Source organism: Vanessa tameamea, chromosome 12 (genome assembly GCF_037043105.1).
Source record: "Vanessa tameamea isolate UH-Manoa-2023 chromosome 12, ilVanTame1 primary haplotype, whole genome shotgun sequence".
NCBI classification, from domain to species: Eukaryota; Metazoa; Arthropoda; class Insecta; order Lepidoptera; family Nymphalidae; genus Vanessa; species Vanessa tameamea.
In genome coordinates this window covers 10,336,236-10,362,310 of record NC_087320.1, presented here as the reverse complement: position 1 = coordinate 10,362,310, position 26,075 = coordinate 10,336,236, and the positions used below count along the sequence as shown (strand labels likewise).

Sequence of the window (26,075 nt, the reverse complement as noted above, 5' to 3'; positions counted from 1 at the left end):
ATAGCTTGCGAGGAAAGTATTCATTTGACCATATAAAATAGCTATTTTCATATTTAGATTTATGTAAAATGATCTACATTTAAGTAGTGTGGTTTTTCATTAGCACAGCCTTTAAATATAAAAATGATAAAATTTTAAATCTATGATAAGAATGTAAATATGACATTTTATTTGTAGAAATGGAATGCAAGTTTGGTGAAATATTTATTTGTATGCAAAATTTCTACACCAAAATCAAATAATGTGATTTTATCTTTGATATGAACTTTTGCTTTAATATCTTATTTGAAACATTAAAAAAAGATGTGTAATGTTAAAGTGTTTCTTTATAGATACATTTTAACATTATTGCATATTTAACATGTTTTAATCAATGAATTCTTTAGTTGGTCTACTAAGAATCATATCTATTCTCTATTGCTTACAAAAATACAATATAATTTTAAACAGTATATATATAAAGAAATAGCATCTTAACTTTTAAAGGTTTAATATGCATTTTTTATTTGTTTACCATTATTTAATTACAACTTTTTGAAGCGAAAAACATTTTTTAATTAAATAGGGAAATTATTATTTTATACTCCATAATAATAATAGATATCATTGATACAAGAATAGAAGTGCGGGATGACAGATATAATAAAAGAAAAACAATGGATGAATTTCAATGTAAATAATGTTTATGTTGACATATTATTTCTAATGCGAGTTAATTGATGGCAGCACTGAAATTAAAACTCTATTTCACAGAGCACAGTTGTTTCAACATTAAATTTGTCTAACTTTTAAAAACAGATTGTTTATTACAATATAATCTTTATGCTAATTATTTTCTTAATATGGGTGTACATTTGAAAATTCATTGATTTATGATATAATTTCATGAAACTGGAGAAAATTTGAAATCTTTTGAATATAAGAATGATCTTAGATTACTTGAACCTGTAATGTTTTCATCTATTGAGTAGTCTAACAGAATTAAGAAATTATTGTCTGATTCACTACATGTCAAATATGAAACCCAAACAATTTTACAAAAAATTACATCAATTATTATGTACCGTTACCTAAATAAAATTTGTATATATTATGTTATTGACACCGAATTTGTTCACATTTTGTTAAGATAATGGGTTATCCTGATTTTATAAATAAAATGTTTGTATTCTTGTATTGTGTTCATTGACATATAAAAGGGACACAAACACATATAAAACAATGACAACTTAAAACATAAATTTATCTTTCAAGTTAAATTTATTTCTTAAACAGCATGAAAGTAAACCTTTTTAGACTATTGTATTTGCACTTTTGCAAAGGTCATTCTATATAATATCATTAAGGGAGGCTATTGTTATGGTGATATGTTTTGTGACGCCATATAATTGACTACAATAAGCTTATCTTATCACATAAGATAGTAGTTTAAGAATATAGTCAAGAGCTAACTTACCAGCTACTTCAAGGAGGGTCTCTAGACGAGCTTGCATTTCCGGGTCAACGGCCCGTTCGGGGTCATCATGGGATAGTAGGAACTTAGATGACTCTGCACCACCTCCTTCTTCTTCCATCTCCGCCTGGATAAAATTAATATGATATATATAAAATTTGAGGATATATTGATGTGTATTAATATTTACAAATTAGTATTAGTCTAAAACAAATATTTTAGTTAGGTGAAATAACAAATTAGTTACAATGTCACAACAATTACTCTAACAAAACAAATTCACACACTTCATTCATTATTAATATTATAAACAAACATGAATATTATGCAAATGTTTTCTTGTTTCTGATGGCTATTCTTTGTTTGGAAATATTTACAGTCATAAATCCTGCTTATAGGTTAGTCTTATTTTAGTCTCTCTGCTCTGATTCTAATAACATCAGCTGACATTACATATAAGTTTAGACATAAAAATAGGTTAGAACATCAAAGGCAAGACAAGCACTAAAAATGAAGCAGAAATAAACACAAATACATGTAAATTGTTAGAATCACAAGGACCATTCAGTATTAAAACAAAACATTATATGGAATTGGAATTTGTCCATTGCACACACATTATGCTGGTTAAAGTTAAGAGCCACTCAAACTGCAACAGCTATTGGTGTTGGTGAAGCATTTATTCTGCACCCAATGTGGTCTTCCACTTACCAACAGGTCTGGCCTGCTAAGGCACAGACAAGCCAGCAAGATCTATAACACCAATGAGAAAAATGTGAGATATACCGCGTATGTGGTGCTTGCGGACGAGCTTATAGCTAATTGTTAGTGAAAATGGTCCTTGTAATTCACCAGTAACCAACATTTTTGCGCGAATCGTAGCGGCCACAGTGAAATACTCGTGTACGCGTGACGACACAAAACACAACATCGTTTACGATATTTGTAACTATTTCACACAAAAATTATATAATTCACTCAATCATATTGAAATAACGTCACGAAAACAATATCCAGCACTTCGCATTGACTATTATGCATGTGATTTCGGAAACATGGCCACCGTAGATCGAGCCTCATCCAAAACACAAATAGACAATGAAAACTATCTTACGGCGATTTTGCCCGTTTCGTCGAATTACAAAGAATCAATTGAGTATCGTCTAGGAGCGAGTGGCATAAATAATTTCATGCATTACTCAGTAGGACGTATGTACCTATGACTTTCTGACGTTTTACGGAATATTTGGCAAGCAACTTGTACCGTAACGAGAATGTAAAATTTTTTCTTTGTAACGCGCTTCACACGTTTATAGGCATATACAATTAATGGAAAAGCAATTTTGTTACAAAAAGAAACTGAATGGTCAGTCACGTACAAGATGTCCCTTGCAGCATTTAGCGGTACAGATAATCACAATCCTTTACTACTGCCACCGCCTCTGTCGAAAACAAAACACGTTTTACCTCAGACACAGAGTCATCCTCGCTTTCCGAAGAGTCTGTCATGTATTTGGCAGGTGCTCCTGAATACGTTTCGGTTTCAGATTTGGCCGGACTCGAAGCCGAACTCTGAGGAGTGGACGATTTTACCACATCAAGTTGCACATTCACCTTATCGATATTTCGGTTTTCAGACTGTCCGACATTCTGCATTTTTATCCTAATCCAATATAACTTAATTAGTCTTTTAGTATCAACACTTGTTCTACGAAATTAACACGTTCTTATATTAGCAAACAAATTTATTTCGTCATTTAGTCAGGCTGATACCCGCCATGTCTACTACTATGGCGAGGTTCCCGGATGCTTCAAGTAGGCTAACCAATTATCTCCCTCTGGCGATTCAATTCTGAACTTTTTTGTGCTGCCATCTGCGTTAAAAAATGCAATATGTTGCCCATAGACAATATTCTGTTTTTATTTTTGCTTGGGATCTTAATAATTAGTCAAATTTACTTTAGTTCAATGAACTTGTAGGCAAAGAAAATATAATAAATAATTAAAGTAATCTATTAACTTTTAATACTCCATAAAATACTTTTACAAAATTCCTTTAAATAATTGTTTTAGTTATTATACACCAGTATATAAAAAGTTAAGAAATGTAAAACAATATATTGACATATTTCTACCTCTTATTAAGTTTTAGAAAGTATTCATTAATATTAATAATGTTTATTTATTAGTTTACACAAAATCTTTAAAATAATATTCTAGTATTACCTATTGAAATGTAGGGAAGTGCTAAAGACATTAGTCAAAAAGTCAAAACTTCATGATTATTCAATCATAGTCTTTAACTCAATTTCAATAAAATCTTAAATGGCGTATTGGAAACCTATCGTATATATAACATTTTATTTCCAACGTCTACGTTCTAGTGTAAGATATGAATAGGTGGGGAAAAGTGGAAAATGGTCGGAAAATATTTGTATTTCAGAGACTCAGTTGATAAGAGACGTCTTTTTCTCGTAATAATATTGTCATGCAATGTGTTGATAAATGTTTATTTTATTTAAATACGAAATGTGGAGCAGAAATAGAAATGGTCGAGTTTATACGCACCGAAATGGTTACGCTGTAAATTGAATTTAGTGAATCCACGTACTGTTGGAGTAAAAAAACATATTTGTAAAAATGTTTACATAGTCAGGTTTTAAGAAATATGGCTAGGGATGGGGACGTGCCTACCATTTTCAATCCGAAGAGAGTACGCACACCTTCTGTTATAATAACTAGCGAAGAGGTAGCGGAAAGCGTGCAAGGTGGTGATGGTGAGCGCGAACGTCCAAATGGTCCCCCCACACCACTTAGTCCTCGAGCGCCGCTTACACCGCAAACTTCTGTATCTTCAGCTCCTCCGCTCACAACACAGCCTTCATTACAGCAAGCCTATAGCGAATCCGCAGGAAGTAGTCAAGATGAAGAGCGCCAATTACGCGATAAAAAATGCCCGCGTTCATGCTGCTCAAAAGTGGCTAAGAAGGTAAATAGGTTCAATAAAATTATATTATTGTAAATGTTATTAACATATTAAGAATATAATTTCATAATCAGTATTCTATATGTAATGTGTGCATTAGTAGGGTATCTTCTTTGATTGTGTATTTTTTACAGATGTACTATGGCCTTTGTGTCACAACTACTGTATTTGCATCCTGGGTAACTGTGACACATTGCATAAAATACATGTACCATCAGAAGTACCCACACACTGATAGCTCATTGAGCAGCACTGAATCTCCAATAAACAATAATTATACTTCCAGAATTCGCACACATGTAAGTATAGCAAAATTTATTAAATTTTATAATAATTTTAGATTATAAAATTTATTACAAATTAATTGTATTACATTGAGATATATAATTTTATAAAAATAAAAATATTTTACAAAAAATAAATGAAAAATGCAACTTTCTTCTGTATAATATTTGTTACTATTTGCCTTCATTTCATACGTAAGCTGTACCTGTGAAAATTTTAAAATGGTCATATGATGATTTTCTTTACTCGGTATGGGTTTGAATTTCTTTTTGTCCTCTAAATAATGGTTGGATTGTAACAATCTTACCATCTTATTAAGTGTAATACTTTTAAAAACAAATAATTTTGACATTCAGATATGACCATAATTTATAAATGTATCATAAATTAGTAATAATAAATAGGATAAATAAAAAATAAAGTTTTGAAATAAATAACAATTTAATATGATTGCTTAGAGAATTTTATATTAATAAGAAATAACTTAGTCTTCTTTTCTACCTCATGTTATTACATTTTAAATCGATATAACATCAGCCTGTATTTTTGTGAATACATTAAGCCCACACATTGTAATTGATGTGCTCAGAATCTGTTTTTGGTAAAACAACTATATAGTCATTAGCTGTATGATGTCTATAATGAAATGGTTAGTCAGGAAAAATACACATGTTATTTAATATAAAATATTTTTATTAATAGAATGATATGAAATAATTCAAAACAAATCATATTAGTTGCTAGCTGGTATGGTCCAGTGGTTACGTTAAATTAGTTACACATGAATCTTAACTAAAGATTACACATTTAAACTAGAGCAAGCATGTTGAGTTTTATTTACTTCATTTTTGATTCTCATGCTTGGCGAAGGAAAAGTTGTGACAAACATTTCATGATATCACACATGTATTTATATTCACACCGGTAGAACAAGCTCTAAATCTCTATGGAAAAGGAGACCTATGACCGAAACTGAACATTCAGACCGTTACTTACCTTTCACTTTTAGTAGCTAGTAATTAACTATAGTTTTGAAAAGTGGCCAAACAGATGGTATATGAGAACTTTGTGGTATGTGGTCATTTTAACCCATACACAATGGCATTAAGAAGATGACATACAAGAAGTATGAAACAATTCTTACACTGGCTCATGTCAATGATTTGACTTGTATTATTTCTGTATTGCATTAGTTCACTCTTTAAAGAGGATAACAATAATACAGAGTATTGTTGCTTGGTGTTAGAATAATTTTTGAGTAGATCCAATGTCAGGCTCAATACTCTTTTAACTGGGTAATTGTAATTAATGTTTATAATAAAGTGTCAATCTTGAACTAGTGATATTTTTGATTATTGTTATTATATATACATACAGATACATGAGTATGACATAATTTATAGTAAAATTGTTATTCTTTCGATTGGTCATTAACATTTAGAATAGTGTCACCTGCGAAACTTCGCGTTTATTCAAAAGTTTTTTTAGGTATTTCATTCAAAACCTATGACACAGGTTTTGTTTTGATTTCATTTAATTGTAAACTGTAAGTCAATCATCTCATTTGGCGAAATTGAATTTTTAATGTCAAATAGTATACATTAGTTCTGTTACAATTGGAGTTTGTCTATATCAATTTATTTTAATTTTGTTTACGTTTTTAATTTTTATTATTTAGTCGTAGCACTGCTCTCTGATCGGCCAGTTTATTCCGCTTTCTAAAATTAATTATTTAATAAATTGAAATTAAGAATCTTCTTTTTTTTTCACATCTACGGCTGGAGCTCTTCGAAATGAGACCAAAACCGATTTTTTAAATGCAGTGTCCCATTATCGCTGGGACAAAAATCGGTTTACGATATTAAATTATAACATGTACTTATAAAATAGTTCGTCCTGATTTACTCTTATTATTACTTTATAATGTAATATACAGAAGCTTAGAGTCTTACGACTAGAAAGTGTTAAAAATTGATATATGTATATTTTAATATTCACAGCTTAGACAGGACAGCGTCTAGCCAGCTAGCAGTAACAAATAAACATATACATCTGACAATTGCGATTTATTGAATATTGTATTAAAATTTTAATACACTAAAAGAACTTTTATATTCACAAAACATTTATTTGTTAAGATTAATATATTCCCTGATCAAACCATGATAAATTGTTTTTTTTTTCAGCATTATTACAATGCACCATTCTTCACAGCATGGTTTTGTACGAATTGGCTCATATTCTTCTACCCTCTCTACCTGATCATCATGCTCATACACAACAAGTGTAAATCAGCTAATGCCATTGTCGCAGACGCTTTCACAGACTTCAAGGAAAAGGGATTCACATTTGGTAAGAAAGTAGTCTATATTTTAATTTATAATAATAACCAGTGCCAATAAAGAAAAGATTTTTAAATAGCGGCTGATATCGTTCCATCCCTTTCGCTCGCCCATTTGCATCTCTGTTGCACTCTATATGGTTAGACAAAAAAGTTCACGAAGATAAATCGAGGACAAAATAATTTTAATAATATAATTTAAAAAAAAAAAAGTCCTAATTTTTATAAATGTAAATCAGTTTGAATAGTGTTAATGAGAAAGAAAATCTGTGTAATATGTTCATTGTGTAATAAACATGGTTTTTCTCGATTTTCTAAAAAACGATATATGAGATCTCCCTTTATAGAATAAAGTATAAAGCATTCTTTGTCTAGCCGTTTTTGAGTAACTAGTCCTTTTTTTGACGTTTTATGTAATAAATTCGTTGAACATAACTTCAGATGGTTCAATCAGAAATTGTTTATAATCCGAACTTGCTGATTTATAAGGTTTTTCTTTATTAGCCCGCATTATACTAATAAAAATATATGTATCGTATTCATCAACTAACAAACTAACAATTTCACCAGCCCGCTTTCTTAGTCGCTGTGGTCTATTCTGCTTGCTGTGGGTGGTGACCATATATATGTATACTTACGCTTTGAAGATACTTCTCTCGACCGATGTCGTGGCTCTCTTCGCCACCAACGTGTCGTGCGTCTATTTGCTCTCGTGGGTCATTTTGCACGAGCAGTTTGTTGGCGTTAGGGTAAGTTTACATTTTCTGATCTGATTAATTTATTAGGTTAAACGTTTCACCATTACCATCATTATGAAGATATATATTATAATAAGCTCAAAGTCATTGTACGAACGGAAATCGTCCAAGAAAACAGTAGGCTTTGTCTACATCGATGAATTCGTTTCAATCAATCAATTAAATTGCATTTAATAAAACATTAAGTGTTAATTTTACCAAAATAAAAGAAGATACAGGAGTTTTTAAAATACTTAAAAATAAAAGAAAAAATAAATAAAACGGTCCGTTATAAAGTAGAGTGTCCGCAGATCGTGGCGGCGATCCTGTGCGACACGGGCATCGCGCTGCTGGCGTACATGGACGGCATCACGGGCAGCTCCACGCTGGGCGGCGTCGTGCTGGCGGCGTGCGCGGCCGCCGGGTTCGCCATATTCAAGGTGCGACCCGCTCAGCTGTCCGTGGGACTCCTTAGGGATTCCCGAAAACAATACGTTCTGAAGTAGGTTGGCGGCGAAGTCGTTGTAGACACTTTGGAAGCAAAATTAAAGTAAATATAAGTAGTTAAGTGAACAGTGTTGTATTATGATTAAATATATATCAAGAAATAATTGTTTGTGGTGCATGATAGAGCAGTTTTTAGCAAATCGCATGGAATATGTAAATCTAAGGTTTAGACGATCTTTCCAGGCATATTAAGTTATGTCCTGCTCGTTATGATTACACTTCACACTCGGCTTCTTGTAAAATAATACGACAATACAAAACTTCGTTTAATTTCTGTATGTAAATTATAACGTCATAAAGTTATTTTTACGAAAATAATATTTTTTCACGATATTTATTTCCTTGGAAAAGGTCATGTTGTGGCGCACTTTTAATGTAAGGATTTACTTTGTATAAATGATGTTTTTTCTTTTCACGATTATTTAATTAGCTTCGTTAGTTAACTTGATCACAGGAATAACAACACAAAATATAATTCTCTAAACACGCAACATCCGTGCATGGACAAGTGCGTGACAAATGTGCATTCAGGGGCGACGGGATGTTAATATTTTTATGATTAACTTCAATTGACAAATATTATAGGGCAATATATAATTGTCAAATTATGTCGATTTATAATGATAGAGAAACGACCAGGCGATTGCTGCAGTCCCAAGTTGTGCTAAGACTACCAAGCAAATCGGAATTTAAATATGTAAAAATCAGTTTGTTTTTCTTTGTAACAGTATGTTTCTCGTTAAAGGATACCTGACCTTTGGCAGGTTAGACGGGTAATAACTTTGCGTTTGTTACTTGTATTAATGTTATGAGTATCACATTTTCTCGAAGATTAGTTAATATATTTCCGAAAATGTCCGAATAAGGCATAATAAGCAGTGGCATTAAATATATATAAAACACATATATATACATACTGAATTCTATATATTCATCCTTGGAATTAAATGGAATTCTCTTATAACTTGGGTTCTATCGAACGAGGCGTAAAGAGGCATTTTGGGGGTTATTGTGGCAAGGGCGGCTAGTGGTTTCTCGTTTGGACTCCACTACCCTTTAGCATCAGGTGGAACGGAGTCATACGCCTACACAGTTTATATATAAAGAAAGACTATAGCTTAATGTAAAAAAGCCATAAATCAATTTGTTTAGAAGTAAAATTAATAAAAACTAACAAAGAATGAAAATGTTCCCCGTTATAATTGTAGTTTGACGTAGTAGCAAAGAATGCTCTTTGTGTAAAAACACAAACAACATTTTCACAAATATATTACTGATGAACTGATAAGAATCCCATAATTATTATTTGTTGTTAATCTGTTTTCCAAGTTTTTTTATAAAGAACGCCATATCTAAATCGCTCACTTATTAGACCTAACCTAGTCGACTTTTTACTTCTAGCCGAGGTGTGATTGAATTTTCACTCTTAAAAAAAATTCGAGCACGAATCAAGTATCGTAAACTTATCGCGTGCCACATCGTACTCGAGGCGCGATCCTATCAACTCACCCAATTAAAACGCGTTTACTCGGTCCCGATAATGTTTAAAAGCTATTAAAAAGTTCGTCGTTTGTTTTTAAAACAAAACAGAGAAAGGCTTTCGTTTTATAATTTAGACGTAATCGTAATAAAGCGAGGGTCTCCCCGCGCGCAGGTGCTGTTCCGCAAGGTGATGGGCGACGTGAGCACGGGGCAGCGGGCGCTGTTCTTCTCCATCCTGGGCGTCGTGAACGCCACGCTGCTGTGGCCCGTGTGCCTGGCGCTGTACCTCACGGGCTCCGAGCAGCTGCCGGCGCACCGCATGCCGTGGCTGCCGCTGCTGCTGGCCAGCGTGGCGCTGCTCGGTGAGTCGCTGTCCAGTATCGTGACCCTGCGGAGAGTTTAAGTGTGCCGGCATGCGCTGTCGTTATACGAGTATGTTGTGCGTTGTTGTGCGTAGGGTCCAGAAGATGATTCCTTCACATCTAAATTTAATCATTTTCGACATAACCAAACGGTACTTTAAATCGTTTATTTACAAAATAAACTAGATTTGCTTTCAGTGCTGACAAAAAGTTCGTATAACCCCCAACCCTTAAAAAATGCAGCACATGTGCTAAGAGTTTCTTTCGTTGGCCCTTCTAAGATCAGGATATTATATTTTCCAAAGCAGAGATAGTTGATAATTTTCACAATACATTAGTAAGCGTAATACGTCTATATTGATTATGATATAGGACTTTGATATGATTTAATTCGAACACCGTATACAGTGTTATTGTAAGGATATTATGTGTGCACCACATACAACAATACGGGTAAGCGCTTTGCAGAACGAATGCCGCTGGGGTACAAGTTCATATATTAAAACACTACAGTTACATAAATAAACTTGCACTCGCAAACGCACTTGCAAGCCCCCCGGTGTTGCAGATGACCACGGGCGGTCGTAATCACTTTCCATCAGGTGAGCCTCCTGCTCGTTTGCCCCATAGAACATAAAAAATATATCTTATCGCTAGATAGGCACTATGCCGTGGAACGTCCTAGTGCTGTGTTATTTTAATTCCTACATAGTAAGGACTACGTTTATTATAATATTTTGTTAAATAATTAAAAGTGTCGTTTATCTTTCTACAAAATAAGTATTTTGGTGCGTGACTACCAATTCTTGCCAGATGTTCTCATGAACATAACCTAGCTAGACAGATTTGTCGTTACTTTTGTAAAGGCAATCATTTATTCTTCTGCATCGGCTCACGTGATAAATGTAAAGCGGTTCGTGCATAAACGACCTTGAATTTTTAACCTCATCACGTACAAATATGTTTTGCATAATTGTTAGCCAAACGTAATTGCATGTTGTGTGCTGCAGTTTTCTGGCTGAGGTCAGAAGGACTGAAAATCGTCTATAATACTTTCTGTACGAAAAACAATACTAGTTTTCAATATCCATTGTAACTAAAATTTCAGTCACCTATAATATTATACTCATCGTCCAGATACAACGTTTCGTAATTTTAATAACATTAAAACAAGTTATATTATTTTTAGGTTCACAGTTATAAAATAATGTCAAGGTTTTCGGTGCATGCAAGATAAATGCGTTCATTATTCGCTCTGAAAGCCAGAGACGGTGTCCAGCCCTCGGGAATCTAGGTCGAGAGATACAAACCTAAACGACTATGTGTAAAGTATACTTGGTTAGACAAATTTTTTTTTAGTTTATTTTGACTTTTGAAATAGAATCCGAGTGTGTACATTTGTAAAGTAATTATTACGTACCATATTATCTCTATTGAAGATATTTTTTTAATAAATTTATCAGTCGTTTCACCTGATTGTAGTTACCACTACGCATGTAACAATTTCTACTAACAACACCATTTGCACTTTTAATTTTAATGTGATAAAGATGTTATGTTCTTTGTGTATGAATTTACACTGGAGTAAAAGTAATGTCGTCCTTACCGATTCCCGCGTCGGCGGCAAATTTTAAGGGAGACCAGACAACTACGCCGACAAATTATAGTGCACAAGTGTGCGCAAACACAGGTGCACTCTCATTATCCGACGGCAAATTCGAGACGAATGCAAAGAGCTCAGGTGCAAGCCAACAGCGTTACGTGCTGTTCGAGGCACGGAAATGTACACACTGCCAACTTCTCTGTTACTGAGAATTTTTCGATAGAAACCCCAATAACTTTTTATGGGCCCGACCTGACGATTTGATCTTGGGATATTAGTCGTGATATCTAGCCGATATACCAATGAGGCAGACAATGCAGACAAAGGGTGACTACCCTTCAAACTAAAACACATAAGTACGAACTATTGCTTTGCTGTTCGAAGTTTTTGCGGTTTACGTAATGATAACTTCTGCCTGTTATTCATCACGGCTGAACCGGTCGTAATGAAATCATGTATGCATGGGACCTGAATAAAAACATTGGCGTAAATTAAGGGATTTGTCGCAAATAGAGTCACGTGAAACGGTTAGTCGTTAATAATTTTAATCTAAACGTTCGATTGGTCCGATAATCACAGTAATAAAAACATGGTCGTGCGGAGAAGGTTACCAAAATATTCTAAGAAATATTATAGCGTGATGATTTTTATCGCTATTATAATTTATATATTTATAAATTATACGTTTTTAATATTTTATTTAAAAATATAATGTAACATATACGTGTGGACATAGTGTTCATGATTTCTAGGTAGGATATATAAAAATTTAATTGTACTTAAATGACATACTCTGTAATTAAAATGGTTGAAAAGAGTAACTACTGAGTTTCTTGCTACTTTCCGAAAAGGTGGAAGATTTACATTTAATTTACTAAACTAACGTGGCGATTCAAAAGTGCTTCTATGAGCCCACTGGAACAAAAAATATGTGAATTTTGATTTTATATTATTAAAATATTGTGTTATGCGTTTGTTTCAGTGTTTCATTTGGTATTCCAGTTTGGTAATCTCATGACGTACAATGTATTTGTATCTCTTGGACTTATTACAGCTGTTCCTGTATCTGCCGGTAAGTTGAGAGTTTGTCTTGTTTTAATAATTTGAAATCTATCTGATTTATTATTTATATATTTTCTTATAAAGCGCTTGATGTGGTGCTGTATGGCGTCGAGTTCGAGGGTATGAAACTGGCCGGGATCATATTGATAGCGGTTGGGTTTTTCCTGGTCATGTTTCCGGACAACTGGCCCGATTACATAATGAGACTATTGAGGTGAGTAATAATTTGTTCTAATATTTTGTTACTTAAAATTGCGAGGTCGGTACAGTCTAAGAGTACTAAAAATGCTTTCGATAGAATATTCTTTAATATTAACGAAGACAATGAAATCTTACCTTGTTTTGTTTTTAACTTATTGGGCGTTTTCTCGACTTAGTTGGGCGAGTTAGTAGAATATAATGTTTACTGGTTAAATTAGTACGTTGCGTATTATCGTGCATTAACGGAACAGTAACGGGGACAGTACGTCATTGTCGTCAGCCAATAGTCATGTAGGGTAGCCCGTAGTCACAACGCCTCGTCCCGCTACCGGTCCGGCGCGCGGGCAAAGCTCGATGCGAGCGCGCACCGGAGGGGCCCCGCGGCCGAGGGCGGCGGCGCCCCCCCGCGCCGCCCGCCGGCACGACCGGCTCCCTTCGGCGCGGCCAGCTGACCACCGCGGCCCGAGCGCCTCCCGCCTCCCGCCTCCCGCGTTAAAGTCGCGCTCGATCCGCGCTCCCTCTGATATAAAAAAACGAAAACGATCCAGGAGGAGCGATCGATCTGCCATACGATATGATGTAAAGTTTGTACGCAATAAAGAAAGTCAGATAAAAAGATGTAGTTTATTTACCTACCGCGACCCGCGAGCCTCGCCCGAGTACAGCGCGCGCCCCGACAGGTGGAGCCGGCGGCGCCAGCGCGGCGCGGACGGCGCGGGCCGCAGCCGCGACGCCGTGGACTACCGCACGGGCTACATCCGCTCGCACCTGCGCTCGCCGTCCGGCCGCGTCCGGTGACCGCCCGGCGGGAAGCCGTCTCCGCCGTGACGGCGGCCGCTGCCGGCCGCCGCCGCCGCCGCCTCCGCCGCCTCCGCCGCCTCCGTCGGTGTCTCGTTGCGTTTCGGGCGTCGCCTCGAATCGGGGCGGCCGACTTCGATGTTAGAAATTATGATTCCGGAGGAGCGACTGCGTTTCGTGAATTTTGGGTTCGTCGGTTCGTGCTCTAGCTTGTGGTTCAGTCTGATGTCGTGCGCTGGGGATGTTAGTGGGTGTTGAAGCTCGACGTTTGAAATGATATGTCTGCGATCGGTTTAACGCGTCCAGTCTCGCATGTCCGCCAGATGCGGTCGGGAATCGATATCTCGGCATCGTTACCGATCTCGCCCCTTATCGTGTTCCACTCGAGTGATCTGATTATTTTCCTTCGATGACCCTCGTCGAGGTCTGATACGTTTGAGAGTCCATAGGTAATCCATTTTGCGATGTTGGATGATAAAAAGATTAAAAACAGTATTTCGTTCCATATTATTATATCAGTGGATATTTAAAACATGTATCGAAACAATGAAAATTATTTATTTTTTACGCGAAGGCAAGCGAACGTGACGTGTGTACGAATCGCAATTATATTTCGACGACATAACATTTCAACGATTGAGATATCGAAGGAAAGAAGTTGAGCTCAAAATTATAAATAAAGTCTAACATCGTATGCGTTTTTTTATGGATCTGATCTGTTTGCGTTTATTTTAGGGTTATTAATATTTGTATATAAGTTGCGTTAACGAAGAACATACGTTATATGGTTGATATATTTGGAGACGTGAATTATGTTGATGTCTAAGGGATGACTGGGAGATGTTTTAACCTTTTAAAGCACATTACATGTTCGAAGAGCTTTTAAAAGGTTACTCTATTGATTCTCCGATGCGATTTTATGTTTTATTGTTCAAAACAAACAGATAATATTGCATTTTTGAAATCAGACCGTCACTAAACGAATTCTTTGAACAGTGTTACTAGTGTTTTAAATTAATCTTTTCTGAATGATATGTTAACCTGTAAATAAATATTGATCATAATATGACCTCAAAAAAGACTCAAAGTACCATGTATTTAATTTTATTTCGAAATAAAAATTCGATATTTTCGTTTAGTGACGATTCTATCGTAATATTTGCTATACGCGTAATTGGATGTACCTAATCGGTTAAGTATTACATCTTTAAACTTAGAATACGATTTGAGATAACCCAAAACTATGAAAACAAGATAGTTTGAATGATATAATTTGCTTCTAACATCATAATATTTCGCTGATAAAATGTTACACGAATATGTAAAAATAACAATTGCGATCAGGAGTTTTATATGAATCACATTACATAAAAAACAACAATTTTACCATAAATATTAGGTAGGGATAACTATTTTTATAGATGCAATCCACACGCACCTATGATGGCAACATCGTAATATTACCGACTAATGAAGCTTCGTTTCTAAAACTGCATATAAATAATATAACTTTTAATATGAAAAACACACAGAAAATAATTAACGTAAAACTGTAAGACCTGCAGATAATTTGGTTACTTTTCGTTTGGATAGTTGGCTGTTTTCACTTTCAGACTGATTGTTTGAATCTCAAGCTGTCAAAATTTTTAAAGTTAGAAAGAAAATATGAATCTATGTTTTAATTTAATTTTGTTTTAGATGTATTTTATTTATTTCTAGCAATATTTATTAAATAGTATATATTTATATAATTTTTTATTTGTTTACAAAATAAACCTTGCGTTCCTAAAACAATATTTATTGTGTAACCTTGTCAACTTCTCTAATAAAGGTTGGATGTTTAATCCAAAATTAATTTCCAAATTATTTGAGGCGTTTTTAAAATAAACAATATAAAATTATTCTTAAAGGTTAGTAGTAGAAATAATGTTATGCGAATTAAATTTTTTATCGGCAATACAAGCACAATGTTCAATGCTAATGCAAAATAAGTGAGATTTACATATGTAATGCCATATATATTACAGAATTCAATAACACGAATACGAATAGAAATTCATTCAGAGTGCTCAAAGAGTATTTCCAAATTATATTCAATAATTACACACTAAAGTTCTTGAAATTGTCATCTCTTCCGATTCTTACAAAATACATAATATCAAAAATGTTTCCTATATATATAATATTTATAAGCTACTTAAATTGATGTTGTGATATCCAGTAGACAGTGTAGACTAGAAATTGAAAGTTTTTAATGTTTCTCTTAATATATATGCATATTGAATACTTTAATATGTATATAATAAAGATATATTATAAACCAGGGTATGTTATGTATAGTTTTTAAATGTTATGTGCAGTATTACTACGATTATAAGTTATATTGGATGTTTAATGTATGTGCGGGCGCACAGCGTTGGGCACATACTACAAGTAAACAAACCATAGAATAACATATAAAACCTTAACCTTTTGTGACCTCTTTTTAGTTACCAATTTATTTTTTTGTCTTTGTTCTAGACGTTGAATTGTAATTTTTTTGTACGGCACAGAAACATCCAAGTAACTTATAAAAATGGTTTTACTGTGAATATTTTCGTTAGTAATGTATGTATTGATACTTTTTAGTAGTTTCGTTTTCTAATTGCTTGTATTTTTTATAATATTTAATTAACCGCCCCAATAAAGTGATATAAATAATTTTATATTATTACATGTTAGTGATATTAACTAGTGACACTGAATTTATATTCATAGAATGTTGTTAAACTCACGATAAGCGAAAAAGCGAAGCCAAATATTTGTTACACATTGAAAATAATTAAATATTCAATTTCAAGCCGGACGTAGTTTATGGTCAATTTATTTTAAGTAAGAGACACATTTTAAAATATATACTGCAATCAAATACTTTTAAAAAGATTATTAGAAGCGAAATCGCATAATTTTGAATTGACCATAAACGACATGTTCACTCTATGGTTCTAGGCACATATCACCAGACTTAAAAAATAGTGCGTGTGTATGTAATTCGATAATTGCATTCGTCTAATATGAAATAGCTAATTGAAATATGTTAATATCACAATTATATCTTGACATATATGTAGAGAAATCTTGCGAAATATATAGCTCCCGATGCTGAGATACTGTGTATAATATTTGCAATGATTTGTAGTTATAAGAAATTTTGAGCAACTTTGCATTATAAATCATCAACTAATACGTTTGTTTTACATAAATACAATTGGTGCTAGATTTATTGACATTGAAAAATTTTCGGTTACAATATCCCTCAGCATATTAAAAAAGATTCTTGGTCTATGATTGGAATAATTTCAAAATTTGTTGGTGATATGTCAGAAGAACTTTTTATTAGTTTTAAGTAATGTCCGTATTCGGATATTTTTAATGTCCTGTGCCACTTTTGTTTACAAAATCTGGATGACATTAATTCAATGGCGTACATAAATATACATTAGTATTGTTTATATATTATATGATTATCAATTTATTATATTTGATATACTGTTTCTTTTGAGTTGTTTAATTTAAGCTATAATTTGTTGTAAAAATACCATACTATGTGAATAGAATTTTTATTGTGTGATGTGTATTATCTATTTATAATTTTGACAATGACAACAATACACTTTTTACCAAACTGTTTCTTTTTTTTTTTGTTTTTGAATGTAGACATTTTTGTGTTTTTTCCCGACTACGGCAAACATAAGATTATTGTACTTTATTGATTAAGGTTTTTCGTAGAAGAGTTTTTGTATGACCCCAATGTGAGGTCAGCAAGAATATATAGAGGCATGTCGCCAACTTAAAAAGATAAGTTTGTCCTTCGCAGTTTTGGGCAGTACAATTAACCTATGATTTAAATTTACGTAGTCGGGCCTTTGTTACTTTTACATTAAACGCACTGGTTAGTCTTGTGACGTCACAGGTCGAGTTTATTACTAGTAGTCGGATATGATACATGAAGATATTTCGTTTTTTAAATATGTTTAAAAATATTTTAATATCAGTTTATCATAGCAGGATCCCTTTTATTATTTCCGATATTGTTGAAAGTTGACAACAATAGCAATCGTGAGAATAATAAAAACTTATATCCAGAAAGGTTTTCGTTGGTTTATAGTCGTTCCAATGTAGAAGTAGCATGAGTGTATGAACTTATTGTGTATGTTTATTGTGTAATAACTATTGTGTTTAAAAGTTTTAAGTTGGGAGACGAGCTTTGCGGGAGCTTTTTGGCGCTAGTGGAGTCAGCTTTCAAAGTTATTTAGTTACGATTATTACACATATATGGATTGACCATTTGATTCGATAAACCCATATTGTTTGATTTTGAAAAATCTTATCTATTGAAACAAAAAAGGTTTTATACATATAGTATGCAGAAATTGTATTTTAATTTTTTATTATTTTTCTTTTTGTTGTAATTTTGAATAGTATTGAATGTCAAGTCCATGCAAAAAGTATTTGAATATTCTGTTGAGAAGATTATTCTGATTTACATAGTATGTATATAAATACATTACCTCCCTGATATTAACCTAAATTATTATCAAAAGTTATTTAATGTTAGAACGTTGATATTATAATTATTTAATAAATAAATTGTTGATTGTAATATTTTAATAATTTACAGCCGTGCCTTTGAAAACTGGTGTTAAAATTGTTGGTTTTAATTAAAAATAGGATATGAAGTAAATTTATTAAAAATACAGAACATTAATATTTCATACAGTAATAGAAAAAAAAATATATAGATCTGATACTCGCCGTAGATTATATTATAGTTAAGATAAATTGTTTCTTATGATGGTATAATTCACTCGAATAAAACATTTTCGTCCTGCAGGGGTTTCAGTATTCATTCATACGATTTTAATAATAAATTTAGTGAGAAAATAGTGTTAAAATAGTGAAACGATAAAAAGTATTTCAATTAAATGTTGTTGATGTAAAATTGCAAATATTAGATTGTTGTTTTGTACGCCGGTCTTTATTGTACGTTTAATTAGAAAATTTTAAAGACTGAATTTAAATGAAAAGTTGACTAAATTCAATTATTCTGTCATTTACATTAAGTGTAATTTAGTTTGTAGGTTGTGTCGAAATGTATATTATGTATTACGTAGCATAAAATAGGATCGTGTATCGGTGTTTAGACAAATAGCAGTTATTAAAAATGTATGTATGTGGCTTACCCTTTCAGTATCTCAGAATATGTATCATTATACAAAAAAAAAAGGTTATGAATACACATTGTTTGTGCTAATGTACATATTTGGGCTATGAAAGGGTGCAATTTTGTAGATCACGTGATTAGCGAAGTAACGAGTAGTTCACGAGATAACACCTAGGCCCCTGTGATTCATTTTGTTGATATGTAGTAATTTGTTGGTAATTAAACGACATTTGTCATAAAGGTACTGTTTTTTTTTGTTTTTAATCAACTCTACGTGATATGAATACACGTTCATTGTTTATAATAATGGTACCGGTTTGGATGTTTTTGACCTTGAAATGCATTTTAAAATATCAATGGGAATTTTTACTTAGAAAACTAGTAAAGATGTCCTTTTGGCCAACTACAGGGAGACTTACCAACTGCGCAGGTCGTAATATAGTGCAAAAGTGTACTTACTCTCTATTTTACTGCCAACGCTGCAAAGTTAATTTCGCCAATACATGTAAGACACGGCAATAAAATGAAGAAAAAAAAAATATACCTAAAATGTTATCCGAACAAAGAAATTCTAAATACATTAAAACAATAAACGACAAGTAGAGTAACGATAGTTTATTAGAACTTATAAGTAACTATGAAAAGTTAATAAAAAATATATATTTTATAAAACTCGAGAAGAACTAGCTACATTATATTTTTAAAGGTTGGTACCCTTGCGAAAGATTCCCGGTTATATGTAACTCTTTGGATGACATTTTCTCATTATCTTTTGTAATACAGGATATTTTTGCTAAACACATGTTTTATGACACCTAACAGTGCTCGAGACTGACACAATTGGCACTGAAAATATTATAACGCTGAAAGTATTATTAGTAGGTGAGGATTGTTAGAAGCGATTGCCATAATTATAGGGCAATTTCTATATAACCATACAACATGTACAGCCTGTAAATTTCCCACTGAGGCCTGAGGCCTCCAGTCCCTTTCCCAGGAGAAGGTTTGGAGCATATTCTTCCACGCTGCTCCAATGCGGGTTGGTGATGTTCCTTCACCGCCGAGCACGAGATGAATTATAAACATTAAATTAAGCACATTATTCAAAAAATTAATTGGTGCTTGCCTGGGTTTGAACCTGCAATCGTCGGTTAAGATGACATGATATCTAAGATTAATTAATATGAGCTATTATCCCAATGGTACATTTCCTTTGCAACATGCAACTGGTCATGTATATGCAATCCATATGGTCGTCATATGCTCAGGGCGCCGCATTGGTATTCGGTTGCAGAACATAAACTAACGATGTATAAAAGAAACTACTGAAATCAGTCATATTAGGATTGCTACTAGCTCGATAGTTACTTACCTAAAATCGTTAATAACACAACACAAAAAAGTGTCTTTAACCTTAAAATTCATAAGTGAAGGCTGCTAGAATAATATCTATGTCTTGGTCTTTCTAGTGATAGACCAACATTTTCTTGAGGCTACCATCTTGAATTTGTGGCTTATAGGATTAGAAAACCGTTTAAAGATCTTTAAAACTTTAAAGCACCAATGCTGATTATGTCGTGCTGTCCGTTTTCGGTCAACAGCATTGTTTGTCGAGCGATTTTAACATTTGAATTTGAATGATTATATATCCAGTAACAGTAAAAAGTTAATATGATAAAATGGATTTAAATTAGATATATTAAAATTATATAAACATTTTTGCCAAAACATATTACTAAAATGTTTCTAAATTTATTTAAAAAAAGGCAGCTTTGGATGGTAATTTGAACACATACAGGTTGTCGATTGAATGAAACAAATAATGTTTTAATTTGACTAAAACCAGTCTTATTATTGATTTTTATAATCTCTATACTAAATTAAAGACTCATTGATATCAGTTTTCGTATGTCAATTTCAACATATGAGTATTGAAAATGTTCATGTAAATTTGTATAATCTGAAATTTGACAAAATTATACGGATTGTATTTTAAGACTGTATTGTAAACTTGTTTCACAGCCTTTATTTTTTATTGAAATTATAGAGTGGTATAATAGATCCACTTATCTTTTGAGATTCACCTAAGTTAATTGCTTCCATTGTTGGCTCGATCCCATCTCCAAATCGTGCCGTCGTCGCAACACGTTATTAGCACTCTGCCGCTCCTTGACAGTGTCACCTGACAAATAAAAACGCCAGTTCTATATTTGAATAACAAAAACACGTACGCACGTGTAAGGCAATATTTACACTGCGTATCTAGGACAGCAGTGTGCCACGCGTGGGTTTGCCAGGCGTCTGGATAAAGTTGGACATGGTCCATCTTATATTCGGGTTTTGTTAGTAATTTTACATTTGATCACAATACTATAGAATTCGACATGTATGTACCATGTTCACAATTCAATTTTGTAGGAGAATATACTTTAAATTTTCTAGTAAATGATAAAAAATGGCCGGGTTAAATAGTATCATTAGTAGCACAAAGGAAGCCCGGCCTCTACGGAGTGCGCGAGCCGCCCGGCCCACCTGGCGCACGGCGGCGGCGCAGCGCGGGTGCGTGAGCTGCGACACGCGCGAGCCGCCCGCCACGCCGCCCAGCTCCCACACCATCGTCTTGCCGCACTGGTTGCCCAACGCTATCACCTGACATTTTAACAGTCGTAGTATTTATTTGTTTAGGATTGGTAATGAACGGTGTATAAAATAAATCTAAGGGATCCTATACTTTTCCGTGCGTATATGTATCCACAATCTACAAGAGACACTAAGCACCTCAACTAATAATAAAATTAAAATAGTTGTGTGATTTCCAGTACCAGTTAAGAAAATGATAGACTATGATAGTACTGACTTCTATGTATTAATAAAAGGTCAATTAAACTTGTAATATTCTTACCCTTTGGCTATAATCGACTGCAAAACGTATAAACCATATTTCACATTCCTTATAATCAAACCTATGAACAATTGTAATCGTGTTATCTCCAGGGCGGATTTCAGTGTCTTCTAGGCGACCAGGTTTCCAGCATATTATTGCATTTTCACATGACTGAAAATTAAAACATATAATTTTTTTAAATATATATCAATGCTTTATATTTCTAATGGCATTGGTTGTCGGGGGGGGGGGGGGGGGAGTAGGCCACCAAACAGTAAATGATAGATGATAGACATTAATACAATATGAAATTTTACATATCCATTGCACCACAAATCTTGGGAGCTAAGATGTTAAGTCCTTTGTGCCTGTAGTTACATTGCCTGACTTACCCATTATACCAGAATCTACACACACATCTCACATCATCACAAAGTACTCAGTATTGCTGCTTGGTGGTAGAATATATGATAAGTCGCAGTACCTACCCAAACAAGCTAGCTCAAAGCCCTACCAATAAATTAATATAGATTTGTATTTATTTATATATAAAGAATAACTTACTTTTGATAAAATTAAATCTCCCATCCATCTTACGCAATCTACATAATTTCTATGTATATCTCTTGTAGAAAAGTCGGGAAAATGCTCCTTTAATGAATTAAATGGTCTTAAGGCTCTGTGTGGATTAAAATTGTAACTCTGCTTTATAGCCTCATTCATTGATGGCTTGTCTAATCGCCACAGTTTCAAGGAATGATCCATTCCGCATGACATTATTCTTTCCCCCTTTAAATCAAAATCTGCACTCAGAACTTCATCTCTATGTCCCTCTACACCCCCAAATATAGCAATACAAACATCAGACATAATATTCCAAAGTCTCAATGCGTGGTCCTTGCTTGCTGAGAGGAGAAGATTGGGGTCGCGAGGATGAAACTTGACTTCATTAATAGCATGGCCGTGCCCAACATAGTGCTTTATACAAGTTTGTGTTGCTGTGTGGAATACGCGAATGATACCACGTGATCCTGCTACTGCTAAGAGAGGTAAGTTTGTCTCTTCTTCATAAGACCACGCACATGTGTAGAATGTTTCATCAACCTGAAATTATAGTATTTTTCACTTTTATGAAAAAACTGTAGATAAAATTAAAAAGTTTTTCCTTGCAGTTTCACATATGTTGCAACTTGTTACCTAAATATTTAGACAATCTGTCAGATTGGATAATAGTTATGGTTATTGCTCTGCACATACACACTTAAGCATATAGCATGAAGTTATATAACATTTTTAAAATATATAATATTATTACTAGAAGCAGTAAATCGACCGAATAGCAAGTTTAAATTTATAAATATCTAGGTTACAAATATTTATATCAATAAAAGAAAAAATTCTAATGTAATTTAAAATGTAAGTTATTCTGTATGTTTAAATGCTCTAAAATAATACATGTAATAAAACTTAGCACTCTATAAGTGACAAGACAGACGCGGACATTTCATACACTTACAGTGATCATACTACATATGAATAAATTATAAACAATGGGATGCATTCACAATTCAAATTACTATCTTTAAGATTTATATATTTTAAATTCTCACTCACATCAGGGTCTGCATAACATTGAAGAAACTTAAGGCCACCTGATTCAGGGCATTCATATACAGATACTCTATTGCTCCCAACAACAGCAAATATAAGAGGTTCTCCCTCCCCCAGATGGTGATTAAATTGACACCCAAATAAAGGCTGACCATGGTCTTCTTTTGCACTACAACTAGAAGCCACAAAAGTTAAGATTACAATTTATTTATATACACATTAATGGACTTTGCTATAATCACATACTTAAATTTATATGGAGGTTTCACTTGTTTAGTAACCTTTTTTTTCCCTCGTCTCCTTTTTTTCACGCGAGTATTTGTTGGTGTTTCGCTACGTGACGTATTATCTGTGTTTGAAGTGCTGTCAACGCTCGAAGTATCATCCTAGTTCAAAAAAATGTATGAAAATGAACATAATAGATTATTTCGCATATTATTATTTGTGTAATAATTTTAATTGGATAAAATTATACTAGTATTACAGATATTGTGATACAGATAAATGTTAGTTTAAATTAATATTCAATTCCAATGTGAGTACAAAGTCATGTTGTTGAGTCACAAAGGAAGGTAGAAAAGATCTTGTACTTACGGCCTCGTTGTCCGAAAAGTTCATTCTATAAGCTTTTTTCAATTAAAATAATCACACTTAAATAAACAAAATACCTAGTTTAATACAAATACATTAATATTTATCACTTTTTCTCACAAAGGCGACATTATCAGCTGGCAGTGGCGTCCTAAACGTCAAATGTCGAATTTTCGCGGGAGAAACCAAGTCCCACTGACATAAAAGTGTTGCAAAGCTTGATAAATAAAACTATAATCTAACAGATTAATAAGTTTCATTAAATTCTTAGAGAAACAAATATGACATTAAATATTATGCAATATATTATAAAGATTTTTTTTAAATATTTAAACAATCAAAAGTTATTAGCTATACCGAGCATTTTTTATTGGGTAAGTAGTTAAATAAAATACAAGTGGAGTATTTTTCAATACGCCTTCAAGGTTTACTTTTATATAAACATATCAGATTGCTGTCGCTACTATTAATACATTTTATCGAATTAGTAGTATAGTATACAGGTGCATTATTAACTATTACTAATAAGCTTCCATAGAGCTCATTCAATAGTTGGGATTGATACCTGAATTTCAAACAGGTTATTTTATTTATGCTTGGGTAGGAACTGATTCTTAGTTGTATAATAACAAATAACAACGAAAATCCTAAGGTTTTAGCTTCACATTTCTGGTCGAACTAATATGTGTTAAACTTTAGGTATATTTTGTGACTTCTCCTGCTTAAGGCCCGATTGTGTACAACATGAAACACTAGTCCGGAATTTACGTTACTGAGATATTAAAGAAACCACTTTTCTGATTTATTACCTGGAATATTGAGTTCAAAGGTTTGATGTAAAAGATAAGAGATCACCAAGGGCTGCAATACACGTGGGGATTCCCCAGGGATTCTTGGTCCATTGCTCTTTCTCATTTTTATAAATGGCTGCCACGTCTGGTTGGAGATAAATATGAGATTGTATTTTTCGCTGATGATACTTCGTTAATTTTTAAGTAAAAAGTATCAATTATTACATGACGAGGTGAACAATACTTACTCTGATAGTCTTTTGACTTAGTGCCAATAATTTACTTTTAAATACATAACATAAAAATAAAATTATATTAAATTCGCTACTCCAAACTTTTAATCGAAGACTCCTAACGTAAGATTTATCGAAAGTAATATATTTTTAAATGAGATAAGATATGATATTATTGACACAACCGAAATATAAAATACAAGATAAACTAAAAACTACACAGGCGACGCCACATTTAATTGCTGGTATAAGTTATAATTCTTAAATAGTATTAGTGGTAAATGTTAACTGTCCATGTTAATAGTTATTTTATTTTTCAGGAGCATTTTATTACGAAATCCATATATATAATTATATAAATTTCGCGCGGGTAAAGCTCAGCGCGGTTCAGCTAGTTTTTAAAATATTCACGAGGTCAGTCAGAAAAAAATAAACCAATTATAAAAAATGATTTTTATTACATCTAGAAAATATACAACGGTAACAATTAAATAGGTTTAGAAGGAACAAATTTGTGTTATGGTAACAAACAGTTGGTTGATGATGTTTTTTCAATAAATATGTTTAAAAATATAAAAATAAAACCTTATAATAATACGTCATTAATTAATTTCTAATATAAGTCACAGCCTTATTATTTAAAATTAAACTTAATACTGATAATTATGTATACAGATAATATCCTTACATTTAATTTAATTATAAATTATACGCCATTTGCAATGTCACTTTGGTTTGAATGGCGATATTACTTCGGATAATTCCAGCTATATTACGTAAAACGACTAAGACAATCTGTTTTATTTAAAGCTTTTCCTATCCTCAAATCTTATATACATATAACATTTATGTTATATACTTATAACAAAATAGGCGTATAACGAAGAATTCATAGGTATGTCTAAAATGTAGTACCTATATTCTACCTTCTCTATAGTTTTTATT

At 33.0% G+C, this 26,075-nt stretch overlaps 3 protein-coding genes across 16 annotated transcripts in view; 1 reads left to right on the top strand and 2 right to left on the bottom strand.

Annotated features, from left to right (window-relative positions):
* LOC113393124 (ankyrin repeat and KH domain-containing protein mask) overlaps positions 1-3,288 on the bottom strand; it is a 34,713-nt gene extending 31,425 nt beyond the window's left edge. For 11 of the 14 annotated variants that reach the window (XM_064216512.1, XM_064216513.1, XM_064216514.1 and 8 more), the window contains exons 1-2: positions 2,921-3,287; positions 1,457-1,580 (exon numbers count right to left, since the gene is read on the bottom strand). In XM_064216512.1, coding sequence (XP_064072582.1) covers positions 1,457-1,580; positions 2,921-3,109 — 313 coding nt within the window. In that variant the 5' untranslated portion in view covers positions 3,110-3,287. Of the gene's footprint in view, positions 1-1,456; positions 1,581-2,164; positions 2,292-2,316; positions 2,609-2,920 lie in introns of those variants that run through there. The other 3 variants (XM_064216522.1, XM_064216523.1, XM_064216524.1) reach the window with 3 other exon arrangements.
* A 384-nt stretch (positions 3,289-3,672) lies between these two features.
* Positions 3,673-13,845, top strand: LOC113393014 (uncharacterized protein). Its single transcript, XM_026629704.2, has 9 exons — positions 3,673-4,442; positions 4,574-4,738; positions 6,911-7,076; positions 7,636-7,814; positions 8,114-8,242; positions 9,964-10,153; positions 12,739-12,828; positions 12,903-13,032; positions 13,700-13,845. The coding sequence occupies exons 1-9, from the start codon at positions 4,122-4,124 to the stop codon at positions 13,815-13,817; spliced, it is 1,488 nt and encodes a 495-aa protein (XP_026485489.1). The 5' UTR covers positions 3,673-4,121; the 3' UTR covers positions 13,818-13,845.
* A 6,998-nt stretch (positions 13,846-20,843) lies between these two features.
* LOC113393083 (polycomb protein EED) lies at positions 20,844-24,276 on the bottom strand. Its single transcript, XM_026629783.2, has 7 exons — positions 24,110-24,276; positions 23,762-23,901; positions 23,519-23,690; positions 22,469-23,008; positions 21,923-22,075; positions 21,553-21,669; positions 20,844-21,202 (listed from the first exon to the last, which is right to left on the bottom strand). Exons 1-7 carry the CDS (start codon positions 24,131-24,133, stop codon positions 21,110-21,112), a joined length of 1,239 nt encoding a protein of 412 aa, XP_026485568.1. The 5' UTR covers positions 24,134-24,276; the 3' UTR covers positions 20,844-21,109.
* Between the last annotated feature and the right edge of the window lie 1,799 nt (positions 24,277-26,075).

Excerpts from the sequence above, each read along its gene's own strand:
- LOC113393083 (XM_026629783.2), bottom strand. The coding sequence starts at position 24,133 with ATGAACTTTTCGGACAACGAGGCC. Across the intron at positions 23,009-23,518 it reads AATGTTATGCAGACCCTGAT|GTTGATGAAACATTCTACAC; the intron begins GTGAGTGAGAAT and ends CTATAATTTCAG. Across the intron at positions 22,076-22,468 it reads GAGATTTAATTTTATCAAAA|TCATGTGAAAATGCAATAAT; the intron begins GTAAGTTATTCT and ends TTTAATTTTCAG.
- LOC113393014 (XM_026629704.2), top strand. The coding sequence starts at position 4,122 with ATGGCTAGGGATGGGGACGTGCCTACCATTTTCAATCCGAAGAGAGTA. Across the intron at positions 7,815-8,113 it reads AGCAGTTTGTTGGCGTTAGG|ATCGTGGCGGCGATCCTGTG; the intron begins GTAAGTTTACAT and ends GAGTGTCCGCAG. Across the intron at positions 8,243-9,963 it reads CCGGGTTCGCCATATTCAAG|GTGCTGTTCCGCAAGGTGAT; the intron begins GTGCGACCCGCT and ends CCCCGCGCGCAG.